The following is a 26147-nucleotide window of genomic DNA, read 5'->3' on the forward strand; positions in this document are numbered from 1 at the left end:
CTGAGATGCTCTCCAGCTACACAGCCCTATTGCCGTCCCAGTTCTGCAAAGGCTCTGTTCCTTCTCCTTCCTGCTAGCGATGCCTGACTCCCCCTGGGCACCACCATACATTCTCTCACTCAGATCCCCTCACCCTGCCCATAACGGGTGTTCTCTCTGTTGAACTCTGCTTGGTGAGGTACAGTGTGTGCAGCGAGCCAGCTGGGATCAACCCACGTGAATCCCCATAGCCTGATTCACACACAAGATACCAAACCCCTGCCATTCCTCCCCTGCTATCCACAGAGAAAGCAAAGGTTATTTTCCTTCATTTATTTTCTTTGCGCGTTGGCCTTTGAGGCGTCTGTTCATCCTGAGGAACACACTAAAAATAGCCCCACAGAAGCAAGTGGAAGTGGCTTGGCACTCAGGATGGGGGAACAGGCTGGACGCACACACTGTGCTGTACTACTCTGAGCAAGTTAGCCTTTCCGAGACCCTTTCCTCACCTGGAAAGTAGGGTGATGTTACTGAAGAAACCAAGGAAGAGAGGAAGCGGAACCCAGGCTGCCGTGTCGTTCCTCTCTCGTCTCTGCTGCACAGCATCAGACACTGACACTGCTTTGGATACTTCACCTGCTAGAGTACCACGGGTGCGGGTCGAACTAGCCTCTAAAGCTCCCATCTGTCCTGTTCTTTTTCTTCCAAGGAGAGGTAACTAAAACCAGTGTTGGGGAATTCTGACAGCATTTCGGTCAGGCGGTGTCTGTAATACACTCCGGTTACATGGCTGCGCTCACAAACCACTTAACGTCTTTTTTTTTTTTCTTCCTTCAGTGCTGGAGGGCAGTTATCTCAGGGTTCGAATTTATCCATTAATACCAACCAAAACATCAACATTAAGTCAGAACCAATTTCACCTCCCCGGGATCGAATGACCCCCTCAGGCTTCCAGCAGCAGCAGCCGCAGCCACAGCCGCAGCCCCCCCAGCCCCCCCAGCCCCGGCAGGAAATGGGGCGCTCCCCCGTGGACAGTCTGAGCAGCTCGAGCAGCTCCTACGACGGTAGTGACCGGGAGGATCCGCGGGGCGACTTCCACTCTCCAATTGTGCTTGGCCGACCCCCGAACAGTGAAGACAGAGAAAGCCCTTCTGTAAAGCGAATGAGGATGGACGCGTGGGTGACCTAAGGCTTCCAGGCTGGTGTTTGTACGTGGCGTTACTGCAGTGAACTGCCCTACATATCTAAATTGGTAAATAAGGACATGAGTTAAATATATTTATATGTACATACATACATATATATCCCTTTATATATATATATGTATGTGGGCGTGAGTGTGTGTATGTGTGGGTGTGTGTCACATACGGAATCAGGCACTTACCTGCCTCGTAGATCTGCAGATGTGCGTCCCATGGCAAACAAAGCACCCTGTAGGCGGAGTCTAGTCTGGCACTTCCTTGGACTACTTGTTTCATAAGATAACCAGTTTTTGCAGAGAAACGTGTACCCATATATGATTCTCCCACACTAGCTTGCAGAAACCTAGAGGGCCCCTACTTGTTTTATTTAACTGTGCAGTGACTGTAGTTACTTAAGAAAAATGCTTTGTAGAACAGAGCAGTAGAAAAGCAGGAACCAAGAAAGCAATACTGTACATAAAATGTCATTTATATTAATTACCCAGCCTGGCATGGGTCTCTGTTGCAGAGGGGTGCATGGGAAGGGCTGTTGATATTTTAAAAAACAAAACAAAAAAGCCCCACACATAACTGTTTTGCACGTGCAAAAATGTATTGGGTCAGAGAAGTGATCTTTAGCTAATAAAAAAGAGAGAGAGTAGAAAACACGCATGAGATATTCAGAAAATACTAGCCTAGAAATATAGAGCATTAACAAAATAAATTAATATATTAAGTTATAATTGGACTATGTCAGAAGTTTCTTTTTACATTCATATCTTAAAGAAACTGATTTTAGCTCATGTATATTTTATATGAAAGAAAAGAAAACACCCTTATGAATTGATGACTATATATAAAATTATATTCACTACTTTTGAACACATTCTGCTATGAATTATTTATATAAGCCAAAGCTGTATGTTGTAACTTTTTTTTTAAGAGAATAGCTTTATCTTGTTTTAACTTTTTAGTTTTATTTTAAGAGGGGAAAAAAAAACAAAACAAAAATATCTTGCAAGCAGAACCTTGGAAAAAAAAAGCCATGAACACTTATTATTCTATATGTAAATTAAAAGTTGAGCCAAACTCTTTGTGTATATAGCATCTTAAATATATTATCACCTTTGATGTAAGTACCTATGTATTGTATGGTCACCAGATTAAAAAGTATATTTTTGTGGATTGCCGCCAATTTGGGGGGAAAAGGCGAGATCCTTATCAAGTAGAGTATTCACTGTTTAATATTTACTATTTTGTTAAATATACTGTACTTTGGATTTTAATTATTAGCCCAGTCTTTTTCGGAGGATTGTATAAAGGGGTTTCTCCCCTCACTGGTGGTGAATGTGTGATGTTACATTGTAATCTTTGTGCTGTATGGGTTGAGCATCATTATATATTTTATATGTGTACATAAATAGCAAAGTGGCAAAAAAAAAAACTGGTGTTAAGTTCATCTTGCATAAATATAAAATGTGTTGTAACAGATTTTATAAGGCATTATTTAAAACTTGCCTTTTGTGAGGAAAAAAATATAGTAGAAAAAGCTGACCTAATTTAACTAATATTAGAGATCATGGCAAAATAGTAGATGAGCACAAAGGTTTTATAAGTGGTAAATGATTAGGGAGAAATAATTCTGGGGGGGAAGGGATCTTTTCTTCCTTGACCCTCTAAAATCGAATGATGCAGCTGGTTACAAAATCCTACCATCCTGAACTCTCTGTGCAGTGAAATGACACTTTGGTGTGGGGAGAAATTCTCTCGTGGGCAGATCCTCGGCACGGCCTGCCGTCCTAATGGAGCCCGTGCTGCACTCAGCTTAGCTTCTGAACAAGGCCTTACTCCTCCTGCAGGAAGACAGCGAAGGCGTGATAGCAGGTTCGTGCGTTTCCTGGGCTTGTGCCACAAACAAAATTCAAAGTCCTGTATATCTTTCATCATAGATTTTTTAAATACTCCCTTTCCTGAGAAACTCAAAATAAGGGTTTAAGAGTTGCTGCTATTTTGTATTTTACACTTAATATTGAGCAGCTACCTACAGTTTTTACGTATGTTTTGCTTTTCCCCCTAAATTGCCTTCCTTTTGACAATTTCCTCATAATGCTATTTGTGACAAATCATCAGCCAGGTTTCCTGACTGACACATAGGTATTAGGTACAGGATAAACCTGTGGCGTTCACAACTAAAAAAAAAAATGGAATTCTGTTTTAATTTTTGATAGAGGCCAAAAAAGGGAGGGTGATGTGCCGTCTCCTCGTCAGTATAGACATTTGGCTTGTCCTCAGAAAGGATTAGTTTTTCGTTAAAATGTACTTCTTTTACTGAACTACATACAGGCACATTTCTTCATAAGGTCACACTTAATTGAAACAAGACAGTCTCCCAACACTGAATTTCCAAGATGATCCTTACCACTTTGTAAACCATTTATAGCTTTGAAAGTGTTAAGTGATTCTTTCGTTATTATTTATGCATGTTCATGAACTTCTGCTGTACATTGGAATAGGAGTTAACACATTCACATTTACTGTCTATTTTCTTGTGTGCCTTATGAGATGGCTTTTCTGACTGTATCTCAATAGTCTTTCTTTCTATGCAGGTTTATAATCAGTACAACTACTGTTTTCTAAAATAATAGTACACAAGGCTCGGAGTTTGTATTTCAATTACACTGACCAAGTAACAATGTATTCCGTTTTCAGGAAGTGAATATTTGACTGTTAACCCTCTTCCTGTATGCCCAGTGAGACGTGGAGCATACGGACTTGACAGACACCCCTCACCCAGACACCATGTACAAACACATACACATGCACATCTCCTGGTGGAAACCAACTCAGAGCGGGGAAGACACGAAGGGTGTTTCTTTAGAACCGACTTTTCTTACCGTTTTAGACTCATGTGTTTTGTATGACACCATCACAAGAAAATTTTATCCTTCAGATGAAGTATTTTATTACTAAAAGACAAAAACAAAAAAAGCTTAGAGTACACCGCACTGGTTGAAGTACAGTTTCCCTCCGTGCGCCGCCCGGCACGACACTGAGAGCAGAGCCACCATCGTATGTCTGCAGATGGTCCCGATCAAAACTCCATCTTTTGAGCCCTAATTCTGTCCATTGTGTTCGAGACTAAATCAGGGGTTTGTTCTAAAAGAACAGTATATGTTTTACCATTTCCTTTACCTATAAGGACAGCTAACAAAGCATTAACATATTTTCTTGATTAACCATCATGCGCACAAGAAATACATAGTAAATAAGGAACCAGAAAACTCCTGGCGTCGGATCATGAGAAGCTAGATGAGTAGAATGTGAAAAAGATTTTACAAATGTAAAACTTTTATTTCTCTGTAGAAACTTTCTTCACTTTGCTGTGCAAGAAGACACTGCTTTGCTATATTTAAAATGGCTTTTTTAAAAAGAGATTTATGTATTTGGTAAATGTTTGTAGTCAACAGTTCACACAAGAAGCTGTACACGGTTTGATCACGTAAAACCGTTTGGCGGCACAAGCTGGACTTTGTTGCCATCCTTGAGATGAACCTTTTAAGAAAAGTAAGTTAATCTCAATTTTTCCCTGAATGTGTTGTTTTTTCTTCATTATACAATAAATATTATAGTGAACTTTTTATCAAATGGTTAAGAAAATGCTAGAGGTTGTTGTAAACTATTTGTATCCTGCACTCACTACAGTAAAGACGGACTGGCTTTTCCTGTGTACTCCAGACTCTGTCGTGTTTGCCGCCAGTCGGCCCCTCTGTCCCCCCGAGTCCCTCTCCTTTCCCTTCCGCTCACAGGCCTCTCCCACCTGCAGATCTCCTTTACTCACCTGGAGACTCGGTCAAGGAGATCACCGTGGCGTCTCACCAGCCTCACCCGTAGCTGCTCCCGGGGCCTCCCCTTCTGGGCTGCCCTTGGCCCCTCAGGGGCCCCTCAGTGGGAAGTCTGGGCCCCAGCATCGGCGGGCCTGGCCGTCACCGCAGCTGCCGTGGACCCGGTAAGCCCATCCAGGCTCTAGGAATGACGACTTCTCGCGGGATAGATGATGAGCCAGGGTTGGCGGGGGCGGGCGGGAACACTGCTAAACGGGATCGGATGATATATATAGCAAGTTCTGTCTTTTTGAATTTAGGGGGTGAGATGATTTGTTTTACCCAAAATGCATACATGATACTGAGAGAACGGCAAAAGACAGATTCAGTAAATGAATTGTTTTCAGAAGTGACAGGTGTGAAAACTTGTCTTAAACTGGGAAGTGTGGAAAGTGTTCCCTTCCTTGGGTTTGCCTTTTAAGCCAGCTCCTAACTAAGCAGATTCTTGCTGTCAAATGAAAAGCTAGATTTTTGTGCTGGTTTTACTTGCTGGCTACAGTGAGGCTCTTATTAGCAGGTTTTGAAAGCCGGTGGAGTCCTGTGGCTAAAAATAGTTTAATCACAGCTGCAGCTACTTAAAATCAATTCACTGCGATTTCCTAGTTAGCTCCCACGGGTACCTTCCTCTAGGCTTTATCTTGCTTTTAAGCCGATTCTGTGTCCGACTGGCACCAGCCAAGAAGATGATTTTTCAGTCGGAGCTCTCTGCCAGCCGGATGGCCCAGCCTGCTCCCCTCTGCCTGTCTGGTCTCTCCGTACAGGGTCAGAGCAGCACCTGCTGTAGAACTGAGGAAACCCGTGTTTCTTCCCACCTTCCACACAAAGTGAAGGGGGTTCACAAAGTGAAGTGTTCCTGGAACACTAAGGAGAGGGACTCCTCAGGGGCCGAGGGCACGAGTGCCATCACACAGCAGAATGTGCTTAGCCCAGAGAGTAAGAGGTGAGCCCCGATCCCCAGCTGTCCCGGGGTGTGAGCTGAGGACGAGCTCCTCTGAGCCAGCCCCCAGCCAATGGCTGCACACAGCCGGGGCACGCCCCTTCCCTCCTGCAAGAAATCTTGAGCTCCCAACTCCGTCCGTGTCTGCTTCCCAGACGACCTAGACTGACACGTAGCTTGCCCAGCTTCAGAGAATGTGTCCTAGACTTCAGTCACTTTCTTACACTTGTGCCTGCTCACCGTGTCCCAAAACAGCCGAAAGCAGCTGGGGAAGAAAAAGCAAAAATCACAGTTGTACTAACTGATTTCTCTGTATAATCCCCCTCACCCTTTTTAAGCTTTATTAAAGCTTTACTTTGAACTAATTTTTAACTTCCAGAAAAGCTGCAAAAATAATCGTTTCCATATATCCTTCCCCCAGCTTTCCCTAATGTTAACGTTTACATAACCATCTTACTACTATCAGAACCAGGAAACTGACACTATTACCACTAAGCCCCGCCTCCTGTCACTGGCCAGCATCACCACACCCGTCTGTCACTAGCTCCTCCAGTGCCAGCGCAGCCACTGGCAGGCACACCAGCAATGGGGCCCCAGCAGCTGCTTGCATGTCAAGATCAAGCCCTGCCTTGTGTTACTGGCCAGCACCACCATGCCCACCTGTAGCTATGGCTGTTCCCTTCAGCTGAGAACCTGCGTGCCCCCCACCTTTTGTGCAACCTGAACCCTGTCACAGACCTCCACTGCAGCATGCATACCCACGGGTACAGTGTGAAGTCCTAGGACAGCAGGCACTCAGTTCTGTCAATGCCAGGGAGACTGTAGTTGGCCTCAGCCCTTCTGTCTGCTCTGACACCCATCGCTACAACTTTGTCCACAAGTCACCTCTGCCATTTCATAGGTGCCTATAGCTGGCCCCTCACATCAAGTGTGTGCACACCTTTGGTTCCAGCCACCAATGCTGCCTGTCCTGGTCCCTAGCTACTCACTGGCCCTACAGGCATGTCTGAGAAGCTCAATAGTGCTCATCAAGGAATACACAGTTGTCAACGGTGTGCATGCCAGTGACATGAGCCAAAGAGACATCATGCCCCGATTGGACCCACTACTGCCATGTACTCCTGTATTTATTGCCCTGCACCACTAGACCTGGGTCACAGCATGATCCAGTGTGCCCCTATCTGCAGGTGAAAGGCTTTCCTAACCAAAATCAGTCCATAAAGGCTGGAAAGGTGAGGGAAACAGGTCGCTACCAAAGGGATACAGTAAACCTCCGGTAACTGGACCCAAAAAATGGCGATGCAGGTAATGCCTGACAAAGAATTCAAAATAACTGTAGTACAGTTGCTCAGAGCTACAAAAGAGCACATAAACGACTTAACTATGAGGAAAACAATACAAGAACAAAATGAGAAGCTCAACCAAGAGAAAACATAAAGAACCAAACACATTTTGGAGCTAAAGAACACAATGAACTGAAAAATTCAATAGTTTCAACAGCATAGTTGAATAGAAGAGCAGTGAGCTAGAAGGCAGATCAGTTGAAATTAAACAATTAGAAGAGCAAATAGAAAAAAGGAAAAAGAAAGCCTACAGGAGTACGGGACATAATGGAAAGAAAGTATGCACTACTGGCGTCCCAGAAGAAGAGAGGGAGAAAGGAATGAAAAACTTAAACAATGAGAATTTCCCAGACACAGGGAGGGAATTGGATGTCCAATTTCATGAAGTAATGTCACCACAAAATTTCAACCCAAAATGTTCTCCAAGAATAATGAAATGGTCTAAAATGAAAGACAGAATTTTAAAAGCTGGAAGAGAGAAAAAAATCATATGAGGGGAACCCCCATAAGGCTATCAGTGGATTTCTCACTAGATACCGTACAGGCAAAAAGAGTGGGATGATATATTCAAAGTGCTGAAAGAAAGAAACTGCCAACCAGGAATACTTCACCCAGCAAAGTTGTCCTTCAGAAATGAAGGTGAAAGAAAATCTTTCCCTAATAAACGAAAGCTGAAGCTCAGCACTAAACTACATTATAAGAATTGCTAAAAGGAATTCTTCAAGCTGAAACAAAAGGATGCTAATTAGTAGCTTGAAAACATATGGAAATATGCACTGGTAAAGATAAGCATAGAGTCAGATTTAGAATACCTTAATACTGTTAATATGGTGATGTGCTAGATAAGGATTCACCTAGATAAAGATTAAGAGGTATAACTTTGACAATTTGTTAATGGACACACAATAAACAATGTAAATGTTGTCCTCAAAATGTAAAAGGAGGGAGAAGAACAGGGTAGATTTTTTATATGGGATCAAATTAAACTTATCAGCATAAAATACACTGATATCTATAAGATTTTTTTATGTAAATCTCATGGGAACTCCAAAACAAAAATCTACAACAGATACACATAAGAAGGGAATCAAAATATACTGCTACAGAAAATCATTTAATTGCAAAGGAAGCCACAAAAAGAAAAGAATTGAACTATAAACAGCCAGAAAACAATAATATGGCATAAGTAAGTCCTTTTCTGTCAATTATTGTAAATGTTAACAGACCAAATTCTTCAATCAAAAGGCAGGCTGGTTGGCTGGCTCAGTTGGTTAAACATCCGACTTCGGGTCAGGTCATGACCTGAAGGTTTGTGGGTTCGAGCCCCGCATCGGGCTCTGTGTTGACAACTCAGAGCCTGAAGCCTGCTTCAGATTCTGGGTCTCCCTCCCTCTCTCTCACTCTCTCTCTCTCTGCCCCTCCCCAACTAGTGCTCTGTCTCTGTCTTTCAAAAATAAATAAATGTTAAAAAAAATTTTTTTAAAGGTTGGCTGGATAAAAACAACAACAAAATTAACCCCCAAAACAAAACAAAACAAAATAGGCAAACAAAAGAATGACCCAACTATATGCTACAAGAGATTCACCTCAGCTTTAAGGACACACATAGATTCAAAGTGAAAGAATGGCAGGAGAGGATAACTCCATGCAAAGGGAGAGCAAAACTGGTAAAAGGAGACAAAGATGGACACTACAGAGTAAGGGGGTCAATTCATCAAGAAGATACAAAAATCATGTATGTATATACACACACACACACATATGCACCCAACATCAGAGCACCTGAATTTTATTAAGCGAATTCTAACAGATTGGAAGGGAAAAATAGAGAACACCATAGAAGGGGACGTCAATAGCCTACTTTCAACAATAGATCATGCAGATAAAAAAGCAGTGAGAAAGCATTGGACTTGAACTGTACTTTAGACCATGTGGACCAAACAAACATATACAAACATGCCAACCAACAGCAGCAGAATACATATTCTTCTCAAGTGCACACAGAAATTCTGCAGGACACATCACATGGTAGGTCATAAAAAAAAGTCTTGGGGTACGTGGGTGGCTCAGTCAGTTGAGTGTCCAACTCTTGATTATGACTCAGGTCATGACCCAGTTTTGTGGGATCAAGTTCTGCATTGGGCTCTGTGCTGAGTGCAGAGCCTGCTTGGGATTCTCTCTTCCTCTCTCTTTGCTCCTCCCCTGCTCACACAGACTCTCTCTCGTTCTCAAAATAATAAACATTTTTTTAAAAAGTCTTAGCAAATTTAAAAAGATTGAAAAAATACCAACTATCTTTTCTGACTCTAGTGGTATGAAACCAGAAATTAATAACAGGAGGAAATCTGGAAAAATAGTAAAAATATGAAGACTAAAAAACATGCTCCTGAATAAATAGGTCAAAGAAGAAAAAGAAAAATCAAGAAGTATCCTGAAACAAATGAAAATGGAAACAACAAATCAAAAGCTATGGGATACTACAAAAGTAGTTCTTGGTTTTTTAAATTTTTTAAAATATATTTTTGAGAGAGAGAACATGTGCACACACACGAGCCAAGGAGGGGCAGAGAGGGAGACTGAGAATCCCAAGCAGGCTCCATGCTGACAGCAGAGGGCCTGATGCCGGGCTCAAACTCACAAATCACAAGATCATGACTGAGCTGAAATCAAGAGCCAGATGCTTAACCGACAGCCACCCGGGCACCCCTGCAAAAGTAGCTCTAAGAAGGAAGTTTATAGCCTACATCAAGACACAAGAAAGAACTCTGATAAACAACCTCACTTTATACCTCAAGGCACTAGAAAAAGAACTATGCCCAAATTTAGTAAAAGGAAGAAAATAAAAAGATCAGAGTGGAAATAAATGAAATAGAGACCAAAAAAAAAAAAAAAAAAAAAAGACCAATGAAAAAAAGAGCTGTGTTTTTGTTTTTGTTTTTGTTTTTTTAAAGACAAGACTGTCATGAGGAACTAAAAAATGCTATAAATGAGGTGCAAAATAAAATGGAGGCGGCCATAGCACAGATTGAAGAGGCAGAGGAGAGAATAGGTGAATTAGAAGATAAAATTATGGAAAACGAGGAAGCTGAGAAAAAGAGAGATAAAAAAATCTAGGAGTATGAGGGGAGAATTAGACAACTAAGTGATGCAACCAAACGGAACAATATCCGTATCATAGGAATTCCAGAAGAAGAAGAAGAAGAGAGAGAAAAGGGCTGAAGGTGTACTTGAACAAATCATAGCTGAGAACCTCCTGATCTGGGGAAGGAAAAAGGCATTGAAATCCAAGAGGCACAGAGAACTCCCTTCAGACATAACTTGAATTGATCTTCTACACGACATATCATAGGGAAACTGGCAAAATACAAGGATAAAGAGAAAATTCTGAAAGCAGCTAGGGATAAACAGGGCCCTAACTTACAAAGGTAGACATACATAAGAGTAGTCGCAGACCTATCTACTGAAACTTGGTAGGCCAGGAAGGAATGGCAGGAAATCTTCAATGTGATGAACAGAAAAAATATGCAGCCAAGAATCCTTTATCCAGCAAGTTTGTCATTTAGAATAGAAGGAGAGATAAAAGTCTTCCCAAACAAACAAAAACTGAAAGAATTCATCACCACTAAACCAGCCCTACAAGAGATCCTGAGGGGGATCCTGTGAGACAAAGTACCAGAGACACCACTATAATAAGCATGAAACCTACAGATATCACAATGACTCTAAACCATATCTTTCAAAACTAACACTGAATGTAAATGGACTAAATGCTCCAACCAACAGACATAGGGTATCAGAATAGATAAAATACCAAGACCCATCTATTTGCTGTCTACAAGAGACTCATTTTAGACCTGAGGAGACCTTCAGATTGAAAGTGAGGGGATGGAGAACTATCACGCTACTGGAAGTCAAAAGAAAGCTGGAGTAGCCATACTTATATCAGACAAAATAGACTTTAAATTGAAGGCTGTAACAAGAGATGAAGAAGGGCATTATATAACAATTACAGGGTCCATCCATCAGGAAGAGCTAACAATTATAAATGTCTACGCACCGAATATGGGAGCCCCCAAATATATAAAACAATCACAAACATAAGCAACCTTATTGATAAGAATGTGCTAATTGCAGGGGACTTTAATACTCCACTTACAACAATGGATAGATCATCTAGACACAGGATTAATAAAGAAACAAGGGCCCTGAATGACACATTGGATCAGATGGACTTGACAGATATATTTAGAACTCTGCATCCCAAAGCAACAGAATATACTTTCTTCTCAAGTGGACATGAAACATTCTCCAAGATAGATTACATACTATCTATGTAATCTAGGTCACATACTAGGTCACAAAACAGCCCTTCATAAGTATAAAAGAATTGAGATCATACCATGCACACTTTCAGACCACAGTGCTCTGAAACTTGAAATCAACCACAGGAAAAAGTCTGGAAAACCTCCAAAAGCATGGAGGTTAAGGAACACTAAAGAATGAATGGGCCAACCAGGCAATTAGAGAAGAAATTAAAAAATATATGGAAACAAATGAAAATGAAAACACAACAATCCAAACGCTTTGGAATGCAGTGAAGGCAGTCCTGAGAGGAAAATACATTGCAATCCAGGCCTATCTCAAGAAACAAGAAAAATGCCAAATACAAAATCTAACAGCACACCTAAAGGAAATAGAAGCAGAACAACAAAGACACCCCAAACCGAGCAGAAGAAGAGAAATAAACAGCAGAGCGGAAAAAAACAATATAGAATCTAAAAAAACTAGAGCATATCAATGAAACCAAGAGTTGGTTTTTTGAAAAAATAAACAAAATTGATAAACCTCTAGCCAGGCTTCTCAAAAAGAAAAGGGAGATGACCCAAGTAGATAAAATCATGAATGAAAATGGAATTATTACAACCAATCCCTCAGAAATACAAGCAATTATCAGGGAATACTATGAAAAATCATATGCCAACAAACTGGACAACCTGGAAGAAATGGAAAAATTCCTAAGCACCCACACACTTTCAAAACTCAAACAGAAAGAAATAGAAAACTTGAACACACCCATAACCAGTGAAGAAATTGAATCAGTTATCAAAAATCTTCCAACAAATAAGAGTCCAGGACCAGATGGCTTCCCAGGGAATTCTACCAGACATTGAGAGCAGAGATAATACCTATCCTTCTCAAGCTGTTCCAAAAAATAGAAAGGGAAGAAAAATTTCCAGACTCATTCTATGTAGCCAGCATTACTTTGATTCCCAAACCAGACAGAGGCCCAGCAAAAAAGAACTACAGGCCAACATCCCTGATGAAAATGGATGCAAAAATTCTCAACAAGATACTAGCAAATCGAATTCAACAGCATATAAAAAGAATTATTCACCATGATCAAGTGGGATTCATTCCTGGGATGCAGGGCTGGTTCAACATTCGCAAATCAATCAGTGTGATACATCACATTAATAAAAGAAAATATAAGAACCATATGATCCTGTCTATTGATGCAGAAAAAGCATTTGACAAAATTCAACATCCTTTCTTAATAAAAACCCTTGAGAAAGTCGGGAAAGAAGGAATATACTTAAACATCATAAAAGCCATTTATAAAAAGCCCACAGTTAATATCATCCTCAATGGGGAAAAACAGAACTTTCCCTCTGAGATCAGGAACATGACAGGGATGTCCACTTTGACTGCTGTTGTTTAACATAGTGTTGGAAGTTCCAGCATCAGCAATCAGACAACAAAAGGAAATCAAAGGCATCAAAATTGGCAAAGATGAAGTCAAGCTTTCACTTTTTGCAGATGACATGACATTATACATGGAAAACCCGATAGATTCCACCAAAAGTCTGCTAGAACTGATACATGAATTCAGCACAGTTGCAGGATTCAAAACTAATGTACAGAAATCAGTTGCATTCTTATACACTAATAATGAAGCAACAGAAAGACAAATAAAGAAGCCAATCCCATTCACAATTGCACCAAGAATCATAAAATACCTAGGAATAAACCTAACTAAAGATGTAGAAGATCTGTATGCTGAAAACTATAGAAAGCTTATGAAGGAAATTGAAGAAAATACAAAGAAATGGAAAAACATTCCATGCTCATGGATTGGAAGAATAAATATTGTTAAAATGTCAATACTACCCAAAGCAATCTACACATTCAATGCAATCCCAATCAAAATTGCACCAACATTCTTCTCGAAGCTAGAATAAGCAATCCTAAAATTTGTATGGAACCACAAAAGACCCTGAATAGCCAAAGTAATTTTGAAAAAGAAGACCAAAGCGGGAGGCATCACAATCCCAGACTTTAGCCTCTACTACAAAGCTGTAATCATCAAGACAGCATGGTATTGGCACAAAAAACAGACACATAGACCAATGGAATAGAATAGAAACCCCAGAACTAGACCCACAAACGTATGGCCAACTAATCTTTGACAAAGCAGGAAAGAACATCCAATGGAAAAAAGACAGTCTCTTTAACAAATGGTGCTGGGAGAACTGGACAGCAACATGCAGAAGGTTGAAACTAGACCATTTTCTCACACCATTCACAAAAATAAACTCAAAATGGATAAAGGACCTGACTGTGAGACAGGAAACCATCAAAACCCTAGAGGAGAAAGCAGGAAAAAACCTCTCTGACCTCAGCCGCAGCAATTTCTTACTTGATACATCTCCAAAGGCAAGGGAATTAAAAGCAAAAATGAACTATTGGGATCTCATGAAGATAAAAAGCTTCTGCACTCCAAAGGAAACAATCAACAAAACTAAAAGGCAACCGACGGAATGGGAAAAGATATTTGCAAATGACATATCGGACAAAAGGCTGGTATCAAAAATCTATAAAGAGCTCACCAAACTCCACACCCGAAAAACAAATAATCCAGTGAAGAAATGGGCAGAAAACATGAATAGACACTTGTCTAAAGAAGACGTCCAGATGGCCAACAGGCACATGAAAAGATGCTCAATGTCACTCCTCATCAGGGAAATACAAATCAAAACCACGCTGAAATATCACCTCACGCCAGTCAGAGTGGCTAAAATGAACAAATCAGGAGACTATAGATGCTGGCAAGGATGTGGAGAGATGGGAACGCTCTTGCACTGTTGGTGGGAATGCAAACTGGTGCAGCTGCTCTGGAAAACAGTGTGGAGTTTCCTCAAAAAATTAAAAATAGATCTACCCTATGACCCAGCAATAGCACTGCTAGGAATTTACCCAAGGGAAATTTACCCACAGGGAGTGCTGATGCATAGGGGCACTTGTACCCCAATGTTTATAGCAGCACTTTCAACAATAGCCAAATTATGGAAAGAGCCTAAATGTCCACCAACTAATGAATGGATAAAGAAATTGTGGTTTACATAAACAATGGAGTACTACATGGCAATGAGAAAGAATGAAATTTGGCCTTTTGTAGCAACATGGATGGAACTGGAGAGTGTTATGCTAAGTGAAATAAGTCATACAGAGAAAAACAGATACCACATGTTTTCACTCCTATGTGGATCCTGAGAAACTTAACAGAAGACCATGGGGGAGGGGAAGGGAAAAAAATTTAGAGAGGGAGGGAGGCAAACCATTAGAGACTCTTAAAAACTGAGAATAAACTGAGGGTTGATGGGGAGTGGGAGGGAGGGGAAAGCGGGTGATGGGCATTGAGGAGGGCACCTGTTAGGATAAGCACTGGGTGTTGTATGGAAACCAATTTGACAATAAATTTCGTATTTAAAAAAATTAAAAATAAATAAATAAAGACAAGACTGAAAAACCTTTAGCTAGAGTGATTCAGAAACAGAGGACTCAAAATCAGAAATGAAAGAGGAGACATTACAACTGATACTACAGGAATACTATATGAGAGACTACTATAAATAATTATATGCCAACAAAATGGATAACCTATAGGAAATGGATAAATTCCTAGAAACATACAACCTACCAGGACTGAATCATGAAGAATTGAAAGTCTGAGCAGACAAGTATTAAGTAAGGAGATTGAATCAGTAATCAAAACCTCTCAACACAGGAAAGTCAGGACTAGATGGTTTCACTGGTGAATTCTTCCCAATATTTAAAGAAGGATCAACGACAATCCTTCTCAAACTACTCAAAAAAACTGAAGAGAAGGAAATAACCCCAAACTAATTTTACATGGCCAACATTACCTGATACCAAAGCCATATAAGGAGCCTACAAGACAATTACAGACAGACATACCTGATTGACATAGATGCAAAAATCCTCAGCAAAATATCAGCAAACCAAATTCAACAGCACATTAAAAAGATCATTCACCAGGGTCAAGTGAGATTTATGCCTGGAATGCAAGGTGGTTTAATACACACAAATCAAATCAATGAAAGAGATACACCGTAATAGAATGAGATAAAAATCTTAAGATCATGTCAATAGATGCAGAAAAAGCATTTGACAAGCACAACAACCTTTCATGATAAAAATGCTCAACAAATTGAGTACAGGAGGAAGACACCTCAACACAATAAAGGCCATCTATGACAAACCCACACCCAACATCATATTCAATGGTGAAAGGTTGAAAACTTTTCCTCTAAGACCAGGAACGAGACAAAGATACCTACTGTCACTACTCCTAGCCAGAGCAATCAGTTAAGAAAAGGATAATAAAAGGCATCCAAATAAGAAAAAGTGAAACTGTCTTTGCTTGTAAATGATATAATCTTATATAGAAAATCCTAAAGATACCACCAAAAAATTACTAGAACTGACAAATTCAGTGAATTTGTAGGATACAAAATAAACATACAGAAAACAGTTATGTTTACACACATTAACAACAAAACATCTAAAAAAGAAATAATCCCATTCATGGTAGCATCTAAATAAAATACGTAGGAATAAATCTAATCAAGGATGTGAAAGTTTTGTAGGGTGAAAACTATAAGACTTTGATGCAAGAAATTGAAGATGACACAAAGAAATGGAACCCATGTTCATGGATGGGAAGAATATTGTTAAAAAGTCCCCACTGCCCAAAGCCAACTATAGATTCAGTGCAATCTGTATCAAAATCCCAATGGCATTTTCCATAGAAATAGAAAAAACAATCCTAAATCTATATGGAGCCACAGAAGACCTTGAACAGCCTAAGAAATGCTGAAAAGAACAAACCTGGAGGCATCACACTTCCTGATTTCAGCCTATACTACATGGCAGTATGGCGCGGGCATGGCATAAAAACAAGCACATAGGCCAATGGGATAGAATCGAGAGCCCAGAAATAAACCCCTGCATATACAGTCAACTAATATTTTTTTAATTATTACTTTTTTAATTTTAGAGAGCACAAGCAGTGGAGAAGGACAGAAGGACAGAGAGAGAGAGAGAAAGAGAGAGAATCCTTAAGCAGGCTCCACACTCAGCACGGAGCCTGACGCAGGGCTCGATCCCATGACCCTGGGATCATGACCTGAGCCAAAATCAAGAGTCAGACGCTCAACCAACTGAGCCACCCAGGTGTCCGTACAGTCAACAAATACTGACAAGGGAGCCAAGAATACTTAGTACGGAAAAGACAGTCTCTAAAAATGGTGTAGGGAAAACTGGATGGTCACATGCGGAATGAAATTGTACCTCTATCTTACACCACTCACAAAAACTAACTCAAAATGCATAAAACAGATAAAGACTTAAACATAAGACCTCAAACCATAAAACTTCTAGAAATAAACAGAAAAAATCTCCTTAACGTTGGTCTTGGCAATGTGTTTTTGGAGATGATACCAAAACCACAAACAACAAAAGCAAAAATCAACAAATGGACTACATCAAACTAAAAAGCAAAAGACACAACACAATTAAAAAGCAACCTATGAATGGGGGGGGGGTGATATTTGCAAACCACATATCTGGTAAGGGGTTAATAGCCAAAATATAGAAAAACTCATACAAATCAACGGTATTAAAAACAATCTGATTTAAGAAGGGGCAGAGGATCTAAACAGACATTTTTTCAAATAAGACATAGGATATCAAGATGACAAACAGGTACATGAAAAGATGCTCAACTTATCAGTAAAGTGTAAATAAAAACCATAATGAAATATCCCCTCACCTTGCATCAAAAAGAGGTAACAAATTGGGGCATCTGCGTGGCTTAGTCGGTTAAGCACCCAACTCTTGATTTTGGCTCAGGTCATGATTTCATGGTCGTGAGACTGAGCCCTGTGAGATTCTCTCTCTCCCTCTCCTTCTGCCCCTCCTCCACTCACATGCACATTCTCTCTCCCTCTCTTTCTCTCAAAAAATTTTAATAATAAAAATTTTTAAATCTTTAAAAAATGAAAAGAGGTAACAAGTATTAGTGAGGGTGTGGAGAAAACAACCCTCGTGCACTGCTGGTGACAATATAAATTGCTTCAGTCACTATGGAAAACAGTATGGAGGTTCCTCAAAAAAATTAAAACAACCAACCGTATGACCCAGAAAATCCCACTTCTGGGTATGTACCGAGAGAGAGAAAAACAAGATATAAAAAAGATAATTGTACTCCCACACTTACTGCAGCATTATTCACAATAGCCAAGATACAACCTAAGTTGGATAAAAAATGGACGAATGGATAAAGATGAGGGGGTGTGCGCACATGTGCGGGCACACACACACGCGCGCGCACACACACACACACACACACACACACACAGGAATATAATTCAGCCATGAGAAAGAGGGAAATCTTGCCATTCAGGATAACATGGATGAATACTGTATGATATCACTTATATGCAAAATGTCAAAAAACTGAACTTTGTAGAAACAGACAAGAATAGTGGTTTCCAGGGGCTGCGGGTTGGAGGAATTGGAAAGATGTTGGTCAAAGGGCACAAACTTGCAGTTAGAACATGGATACATTCTGGAGATCTAAGTCATAGCATTTTGATTATATTAATACTGTATTATATACTTCAAAATTGCTAAGAGATTAAATCTTAAATATTCTCACCACAAAAAGAAACCATGATTGTGTGATATGATGGAGATATTACACAGTAGTAATCATATTTCGTTATATAAATGTACCAAATCAACACATTGTATACCCTAAACTTACACAATGTTACATGTCAATTATGTATCAATTTAAAAAACAGCTCACAGTTCATTAGAATATTAAAAGGGGTGGGGTAGGAATGTCTTCCCAAAAATATTAAGCCATTTTTCCACACCACAAAATGGTAAAATTAGTTGGTAAAATTAGTTTACTACATAGAGAAAAATAAAACTGGATTCCTACTAACATGACACAAGAAGGTAGCCTCCAAATGGATTAAATACCTAAAAGTTAAAATAGAACAATGTCATTATACAAGAAAACAACTTTCTGGCTTAGTGTAAGGAACTTCTGAAGCAAACCATAGTGAAAAATTTGATCAATTTGATTTCATTAAAATCAGAGAAACAAAACCAAATAACAAAATACAGTGTAATTGGAAATCACCCCCAAAAGTGATGAGCTCCTAGTAATCTTCACCATTCTTTATAGTTGCATAGCACCACATGGGATGGATGTACAACAGTCATCCGTGAATAGTCACAGAAGTTGTTTCTAGTATTTTGCATGTATCAATGAATACGCTTAGGCATATGTATCTTCATAATGTTAGATATTTATCTTTAGGGTAAAGTCCTAGAAGTAGGATTGCTGAGTAAGTTCCTGTGTAGTTTTGTTAAGAAGTGCCAAATTCACCTCCAGAGAAGTTGTTGCCCATTTGCACTTCCTCCAGCAATGTATGAGAATGCCAGTTTCCCCACAACTGCACCAACAGAATGTTGTTATATTTAAAATTTTTACCTGTCTGTGAGAAAATATATCAATGTTTAAATTTGTCTTTTTCTATAATGAGTGAACTTGAACACTTTTTCATGTTTGAAGGCCATTTTAATCTTTGTGTGTCTGTTCATGTCTTTTTTCCATTTGTTTATTGGGGTTTTGGTCTCTATCCTTCAATTTTTTGTGTTTTTTTAATTTTTTTAATCTTTATTTTTGAGAGAGAGAGAGACAGAGACAGAGTGTTAGCAGAGGAGGGGCAGAGAGAGGGAGACACAGAATTTGAAGCAGGTTCCAGGCTCTGAGCTGTCAACACAGAGCCCAACATGGGCCTTCAACTCACGGACTGAGAGATCATGACCTGAGCTGAAGTCGGATGCTTAACCGACTAAGCCACCCAGGCGCCCCTATGTTTATTTATTTTTGAGAGACAGAGAGACAGAGGGTGAGTGGGGGAGGGGCAGGGAGAGAGGGAGACACAGAACCTGAAGCAGGCTTCAGGCTTGGAGCTGTCAGCACAGAGCCTGATGTAGGGCTCGAACTCACAAATCACGAGATCATGACCCGAGCCAAAGTCAGGCACTTAACTGACTGAGCCACCTAGGTGCCCCTCTCTCCTTCAATTTTTAAGAGTTTTATTGTTTTATTTATTTATTTATTTATTTATTTATTTATTTATTTTATTTATTTAGGGATATAAGCCCTTTGTTATAGGCTATGAATATTTTCTCCCAATTTGTCAGTTGCCTTTTTGTGATACTTTTGTCAGGCAAAATTTTATTATTTTATATAGTCAAATTTATCAAGCTTTTATTGATTATGAATTTTGAGTTAAATTTAGGATCCTTTTCCCTACACCAAAGTTAGAGAGGAATCACCAATGTTTTCTTCTAGTATTAGTATAGTTTCATCTTTTATATTTAGATTCCTAAAAACCCATTTGGAGTTTATTCTTAGGTATGGGTCTTATATTCTCCAAATGGCTATCTAGTTGTCCAACAGCCATTTATTAAAAAGTTCATCTTTATCCCATTGATTTGAGATGCCACATTGACAGCATATATTAAATTTCTTTATGTATTTGGGTTTAATTCTGTGTTTCCTATTTTTATTCTATCATGACCACAAATTTTAAAAGGCTCTCAACACTGCCCCAAAATGCAACTACAATCCCCTAGTATTGTTGACGTCCTCATTTTCTGACATCACTACATTTGACCCTTGAATAACATGAGTTTGAACTCAAGGAGGTCCACTTCTACATGGACTTTTCTCAATAAATACACTACAATGATGTAATTGTATTTTCTCTTCATGATTTTCTTAACATTTTCTCGAGCTTACTTTATTGTAAGAATATAGTGTATATACTAATACATATACAAAATATGTGTTAATCAACTGTGTTATCAGTAAGGCTTCTAGTCAACAGTAGGCTATTAGTAGTTAAGTTTTGGGGTAGTCATGTTCTACAAGGATTTTCGACTTGCTGGGGGTCAGTGCCCCTAATCCCCATGTTCAAGGATCAACTGTATTTTACTCTTTCTCTATTCGAACCTCCAAGACTACCTCTTTTTCTTGCCAGCTTATTACTTCCTGTCACATTTTCCATTGAAAACATAGATGCAATCAAATGAGACCTACCTGGTCTTCCCACCATGAAATCCAGGAATCTGCCTGCATCTGTACCCATGTGCTCTGCCTTCCCTCCAGGTGCGATGGATGGACTCTCTGCTCTTATCTATGGCCAAGACTTTCATGTTGTATATTGGAACCCATCACCTCTCTCCCCCTCAATGTCTTCACCCCTGCAACTATCCCCTCTCTGGTAGCAGCAATTTCTACCTCCCTCCTACATCTTTCTCATCAGCATAAAAGCATGCCTTTTGATCACCCATTTCAAAAACCTGACAGAACCAAACTCCTCAGTTATTACCCCTCTATCTGTAACACTTATTAGAGCCCACAAAGATCATCAAATCCCCTCCACAGTGCTGTACATAATTTTTATTATTTTATCTATATGATAATGACCTCAAAAACATGGGAAGGCGCTGATCTACATGGATCCAAGAATGAGAACAGGTGCTGAAGTCTTTAGTGGATGAGAGGGAGAGACCAGAAGATCTGTAGATAATGCAATAAAAAAAGGGTAAGTAGATTATGGAGTTTTGAAAGGATTTAGGGAAGAAGGGTTGAATAATGATCTCAAAGTGGCAATAAGGAACAAGGATAACACCGTAACTGCCTGGACTACTGATAAATGGGCTGTCTCTCTTTTCCAACTACTCAGCTGAGATAACACACTGAAAACCAGGGAGCCTAGCACTTGACACATAAGGGAAGGTAATGTTTGTTGAACCAAATCAACTACAGGCCTCACATACAGCTGTCTTGCAGCATATGGAATTTAGTGGACTTATTTCCAAGCCCCTGCAAGAAAATCTGCCTCTTCTGACTTCCTGTCCCATGACTGATTCCAGTTCACAAATTTGGAGTCCACCAACAGCCCCGCTCCCTTGAATCTGCCTGTAAACCAATCTTGCCCCCTCATGCCACCATTTTGGCTGCCCCTCTTCTAAGTCTGGCCTATGAACTTCTGCTCTGGCCATAATGGAATAACAGAGACCAGATGTATTCTTTCACCTCAAACAAAGAATTAGACAAAAGATAGAAGACACTGGACAAAAGAGTGCAGGAGAGTGATTCCTGGGGAAAGAGAAATAAACCAAGTATAACTGGGAAGTGCCCTACCTCATTGCCTGAAAAGTTTCCAGACCAGAGCACAGAGCACAGTGATCTTGCCAAGTTGAAGAGATAGAGTCTGAAGTTCAAGGAGGCCAAGGCATCTAGAATTGTGGGGACAGAATACGGGGAAAGGAGGAGAAGAGAGATCCCCTAAGTCTCTGGCTGAGTACTGAGCTGCACTAGCATGTGAGAAAATCACAGAGACTAGGAAAAGAACCAACAGAGGAAAGTAGGTGGAACCATTCCCATGCTTATGCAGGGCTAGGAATAACCTGCTTTCCCACCAGCCAGAACAGTGAGACCTCTTACACCACAGCATTGAGTAGAGTCTTCACAAGTATCTCATCATACTAGTGGGGTTGAATTAGCCCTAGACTAAAGGCTGCTCTAGACTTGCCCTAACGGAGTATAAAAGCAAGTCTCAAAAGGATCAAACTGATTTCAAACCCCAAAGCCAAAAAATATTTAAAGGAAGACAACAAGATCTAGCACCCAGCAACATATAATTCACCGTGTCAAGCATCCAGCCGAAAATTACCTAACATGCAGGAAAACAAGAAAATACAATCCATAACCAGAAAAAAAAAAAAATCTACAAATAGACCCAGAATGAAACACATGATAGAATTATCAGATAAGGACTTCAAAACAGCTATTATAAATACACTCCATGTTTGAAAATATGAGAAATGATGAAAAATGGAAGTCATAAAAGACAGCCCAAATAGAACTTCTACAGATGAAAAATACCTCTAGTACAAGATGTACTGAATATCCCAATTAGATATTATAAAGGAAATGGCAACAGAAATTGTCCAAGATAAAACAGAAAGACAAAGAAAAATGTATAAGCATCAGTTAGTTGTGAGACATCAAATGACCTAATATATGGGTAATTGGACTGGAATAATCAGAAAAAAATATTTGCAGAAATAATGGCTTGAATTTTTCCAAATTACATGAAACCATATAAACCTGCAGATCCAAGAAGCTTGATTAACCCCCAATAAAGAATTATGAAAACAACTATACCCAAGCTCCTCATGATCAAATTACATCACCTCTTTAAGGCCTCTCCTCTCCCAAACTAGGAGATTACTATTCTTAAAGTCAGTGCTCAACTATACTATCTCTACCGTCCAAAGATTTTCAATAGCTTCCCACTGTCCATCAAATAATGTCCAAGTCACTTACAGAATTCAAGGTTGTCTATAACCTAGCTCCAACTATTACTGCAGCATTTTCCCACATTTCTGTTTGCTTGCACTTCTTCACTCCAGGCTACTAGGCTACTCATAGTTCCCTGTTCACAAGATCTCCCTGGCTTCCAGCCTCCACTGGAGAGCATATTATGAAATCCCTCCCTCCTTTCAGGTGTCAACTAAGGAAATGCCACCTTCTCTAGAAAACTTTTCTTATCACCCATGTATCATCTTATCCCTTTTCTTCTCATGGGGTCAGCATGTTCTCCCCTATCACCACCTTAATATAAGTTATCTTTCCCACTAGATTATAAGTACCTTAAGGGTATTAAGTACCTTGAGGGCCGGGTCTTGTTTTCACATAGCCTCTTGGCTCTGAAAGGTTTGGGAATAAATGCATGGTAGCACATGTTCCTTACTCAGGGTGGTGAATGCGTTTTAAAATAACCTGGTATTTCCTGAAGATGTAGGAAGACCCCCTCCCAGATCACTACTGTAGGAGTCCCTCAGGGCTCTTGCACAACAGAAGCAGGGATGGAAGAGGGCAGAGGGCACAAATTGGAGCTGCACATCACCATCATGCCATCCTTCCCAGGGCTGTGGGGCCTGATCGTGCCGGGGGGCAGGGAGGGTGACCCCAAGTCTCCTCAGCAGCTCCACTGTACCCAGGAGCTGTTCTCCTGGAGAACAGGCAAAAATGGATCCTGTCCCCTACCCCACCCTCATGCCTCTGCTTGGCCTGGTGATGCCAGAAGTACCTCCTCTCCAGAAATAAGCTTGGAGGAACCCTACCCAAGGTGTTCAGTACTGCAAGGAATTGGCTAAGGAAGGCTACTTTACTGATGCAAATGAGGCTTATTTCTCACAGTCAAGGCTCACTGGCACCACTGGCTCGCTAGCACCACCCAGAAAACAGGCAGGTAAATGCATAGGGTTATCACTGCATGGCCAGTACCCCTATTGTGGACCAGAAGAAATCTTCTCAATCTTCTCTTCTCTCAATTCTGTCCCCTACTAAAATCCTGCCTTGGGAAGCACAGAGCAGCAAGGCCCCAAGCAAAGGGGTTAAAGAGCACAGGGTCCCAAGCCAGTCAGCCTGGGTGGGACTCCCAGCCTTCCCATTTACAAGTTATGTGATCTTAGCTTAGTTTTTCCATTAGTAAGACAGGAATAGGAAGTGCCAACCTCCCGAGGATATTGTAAGGATGAAATGGATTGATGTATAAAGCTCTTGGAGCATTGTCTGGCATCTAATGAGTGCCATGAATTAAATGATGATTGTTTTTATTCTGTGCTGCATCCTAGTCTTTTCCCAAAGAGAAATCTTCACATCTGTTTGGGTCCTTCCTATAGCCAGGCTCAGCCTCCCACCTTATCAACCCAAGTGGAAACTGTCTCAATTCAATGACTTTAGACACGTGCCCTCCCACCTCTCCCCATCCACACTGCATTCTACTAGGCCTTACACGAAGCTGTGGCCATCTCCCAGGTGATCTCTTCCAGATCAGCCTTCCTCACCTCTGCGGGGCACCCCAACCAGCACCTGGCAGAGGCAGTGCTCCATATATGTCACTTGAATAAATGGATGAATTAGTCCACTGGGATGAATTAGTCCATCCCATTGCCTTCTCTTGACACTCCCTCCAGGACACCAGATGTCCTGCCAAAACACAGGGACAGATACCCTGATCTGCTAGGGAAAACAAACATTTTTAAACCCCATCTCACACACAAATGGTTATAACTCTTTCAAGACAACCATTTCCACAGAGAGCTCCTGGCTTGTGTCAGAAGGAAGCTTTGAAGGAATGGTAGAAAACAGGCCAGGAGAGGGAAGTAGAAGCTTCTCTGCTCCTCATTTAAAAAGTGACATGAAAGCAGACTACTATGAACAACTAGGTCAACAAATGGACAAATTAGAATAAATGGAAAAAAAAGTAAAAACATATAACCTACCAATACTGAATCAGGAAGAAACAGAAAATCTGAACTGATCAATTATTAGTAAAGAGATTGAATCAGTAAAAATCTGCCAAAGAAGAAAAACCCAGGACCAGGTGGCTTCAGAGTGAATTTTACCAAACATTTAAAGAATTAACACCAATCCTTCTCAAATTTCAAAAAAAAAAAGAAAAAATCAAAGAGGAGGGAGCATTTCCAAACTTACTTTACAAGGCCAGCATTACCTGACCAAAGCCAGAAAAGGACACCATACGAACCAATATCCCTATGAATATAGGTGCAAAATTTCTCAATAAAATACTAAGAAACCAAATTTAGCAGCACATTTTGGGATCGCTCACCATGATCAAGTGGGATTTATTTCAGGGATGGAAGGTGGTTCAACATACGCAAATCAATCAGTGTGATACACCTTATTAACAAAATGAAGGATAAAAATCATATGATCATCTCAATAGATGGAGAAAAAACATTTGATAAAATTCAACATCCATTCAAGATAAAAACTCTTAACAATTTAGGTGTAGAAGGAATGTACCTCAGCATAATAAGGGCATATATAACAAGCCCACAGCTAACATTATGCCTAGTGATAAAAGGGTGAAAGCTTTTTCTCTAAGATCAGGAATAAAACAAGGGTGCCCACTCTTGCTACTCTTATTTAATGTAGTACTGGAAGCTCTAGCCAGAGCAATCAGGGAAGAAAAAAATTAAATAAAAAGCATGAAATTGAAAGAAAAAAAAAAGTAAAATTGTCTCTATTTGTAGATGACATGATTTTCTATACATAAAATCCTAAAGACTCCATCAAAAAAACTGTTAGATCTAATCAGTGAATTCAGTAAAGTTCCAAGATACAAAATTAACATATGGTAACATACTTATACACTAACAAGGAATTATATGAAAAGAAATAAAATTATCCCATTTACAATAACATTAAAAACAAAGAATAAATTCAACCAAGGAGGTGAAAGATCTTTACACTTAACACAAAACATTGATGAAAGAAACAGAAGATAAAAATAAATGGAAAGGTATCCTGTGTTCATGAATTGGAAGATTTAAT

General features: G+C 39.9%; 2 protein-coding genes across 10 annotated transcripts in view; one reads left to right on the forward strand and one right to left on the reverse strand.

Moving 5' to 3' along the window:
* MEF2A (myocyte enhancer factor 2A) overlaps positions 1 to 4889 on the forward strand; it is a 165496-nt gene extending 160607 nt beyond the window's left edge. For all 8 annotated transcript variants that reach the window (XM_060617787.3, XM_060617793.3, XM_060617788.3 and 5 more), the window contains one exon: positions 817 to 4889. In XM_060617787.3, the coding sequence (XP_060473770.2) occupies positions 817 to 1168 (352 nt within the window). In that variant the 3' untranslated portion in view covers positions 1169 to 4889. The remainder of the gene's footprint in view (positions 1 to 816) is intronic.
* A 688-nt stretch (positions 4890 to 5577) lies between these two features.
* The window catches only part of LYSMD4 (LysM domain containing 4), a 28718-nt gene continuing 8148 nt past the window's right edge, over positions 5578 to 26147 (reverse strand). Inside the window, exon 3 of one of the 2 annotated variants that reach the window (XR_009605787.3) lies at positions 5578 to 6243. The gene's annotated coding sequence lies outside the window, so the exon portion shown is untranslated. Of the gene's footprint in view, positions 6244 to 21204; positions 21294 to 26147 lie in introns of those variants that run through there. The other variant, XR_013556401.2, reaches the window with a different exon arrangement.

The sequence above is a fragment of the Panthera onca genome, chromosome B3 (genome assembly GCF_046562875.1).
Source record: "Panthera onca isolate mPanOnc1 chromosome B3, mPanOnc1 haplotype 2, whole genome shotgun sequence".
NCBI lineage: Eukaryota > Metazoa > Chordata > Mammalia > Carnivora > Felidae > Panthera > Panthera onca.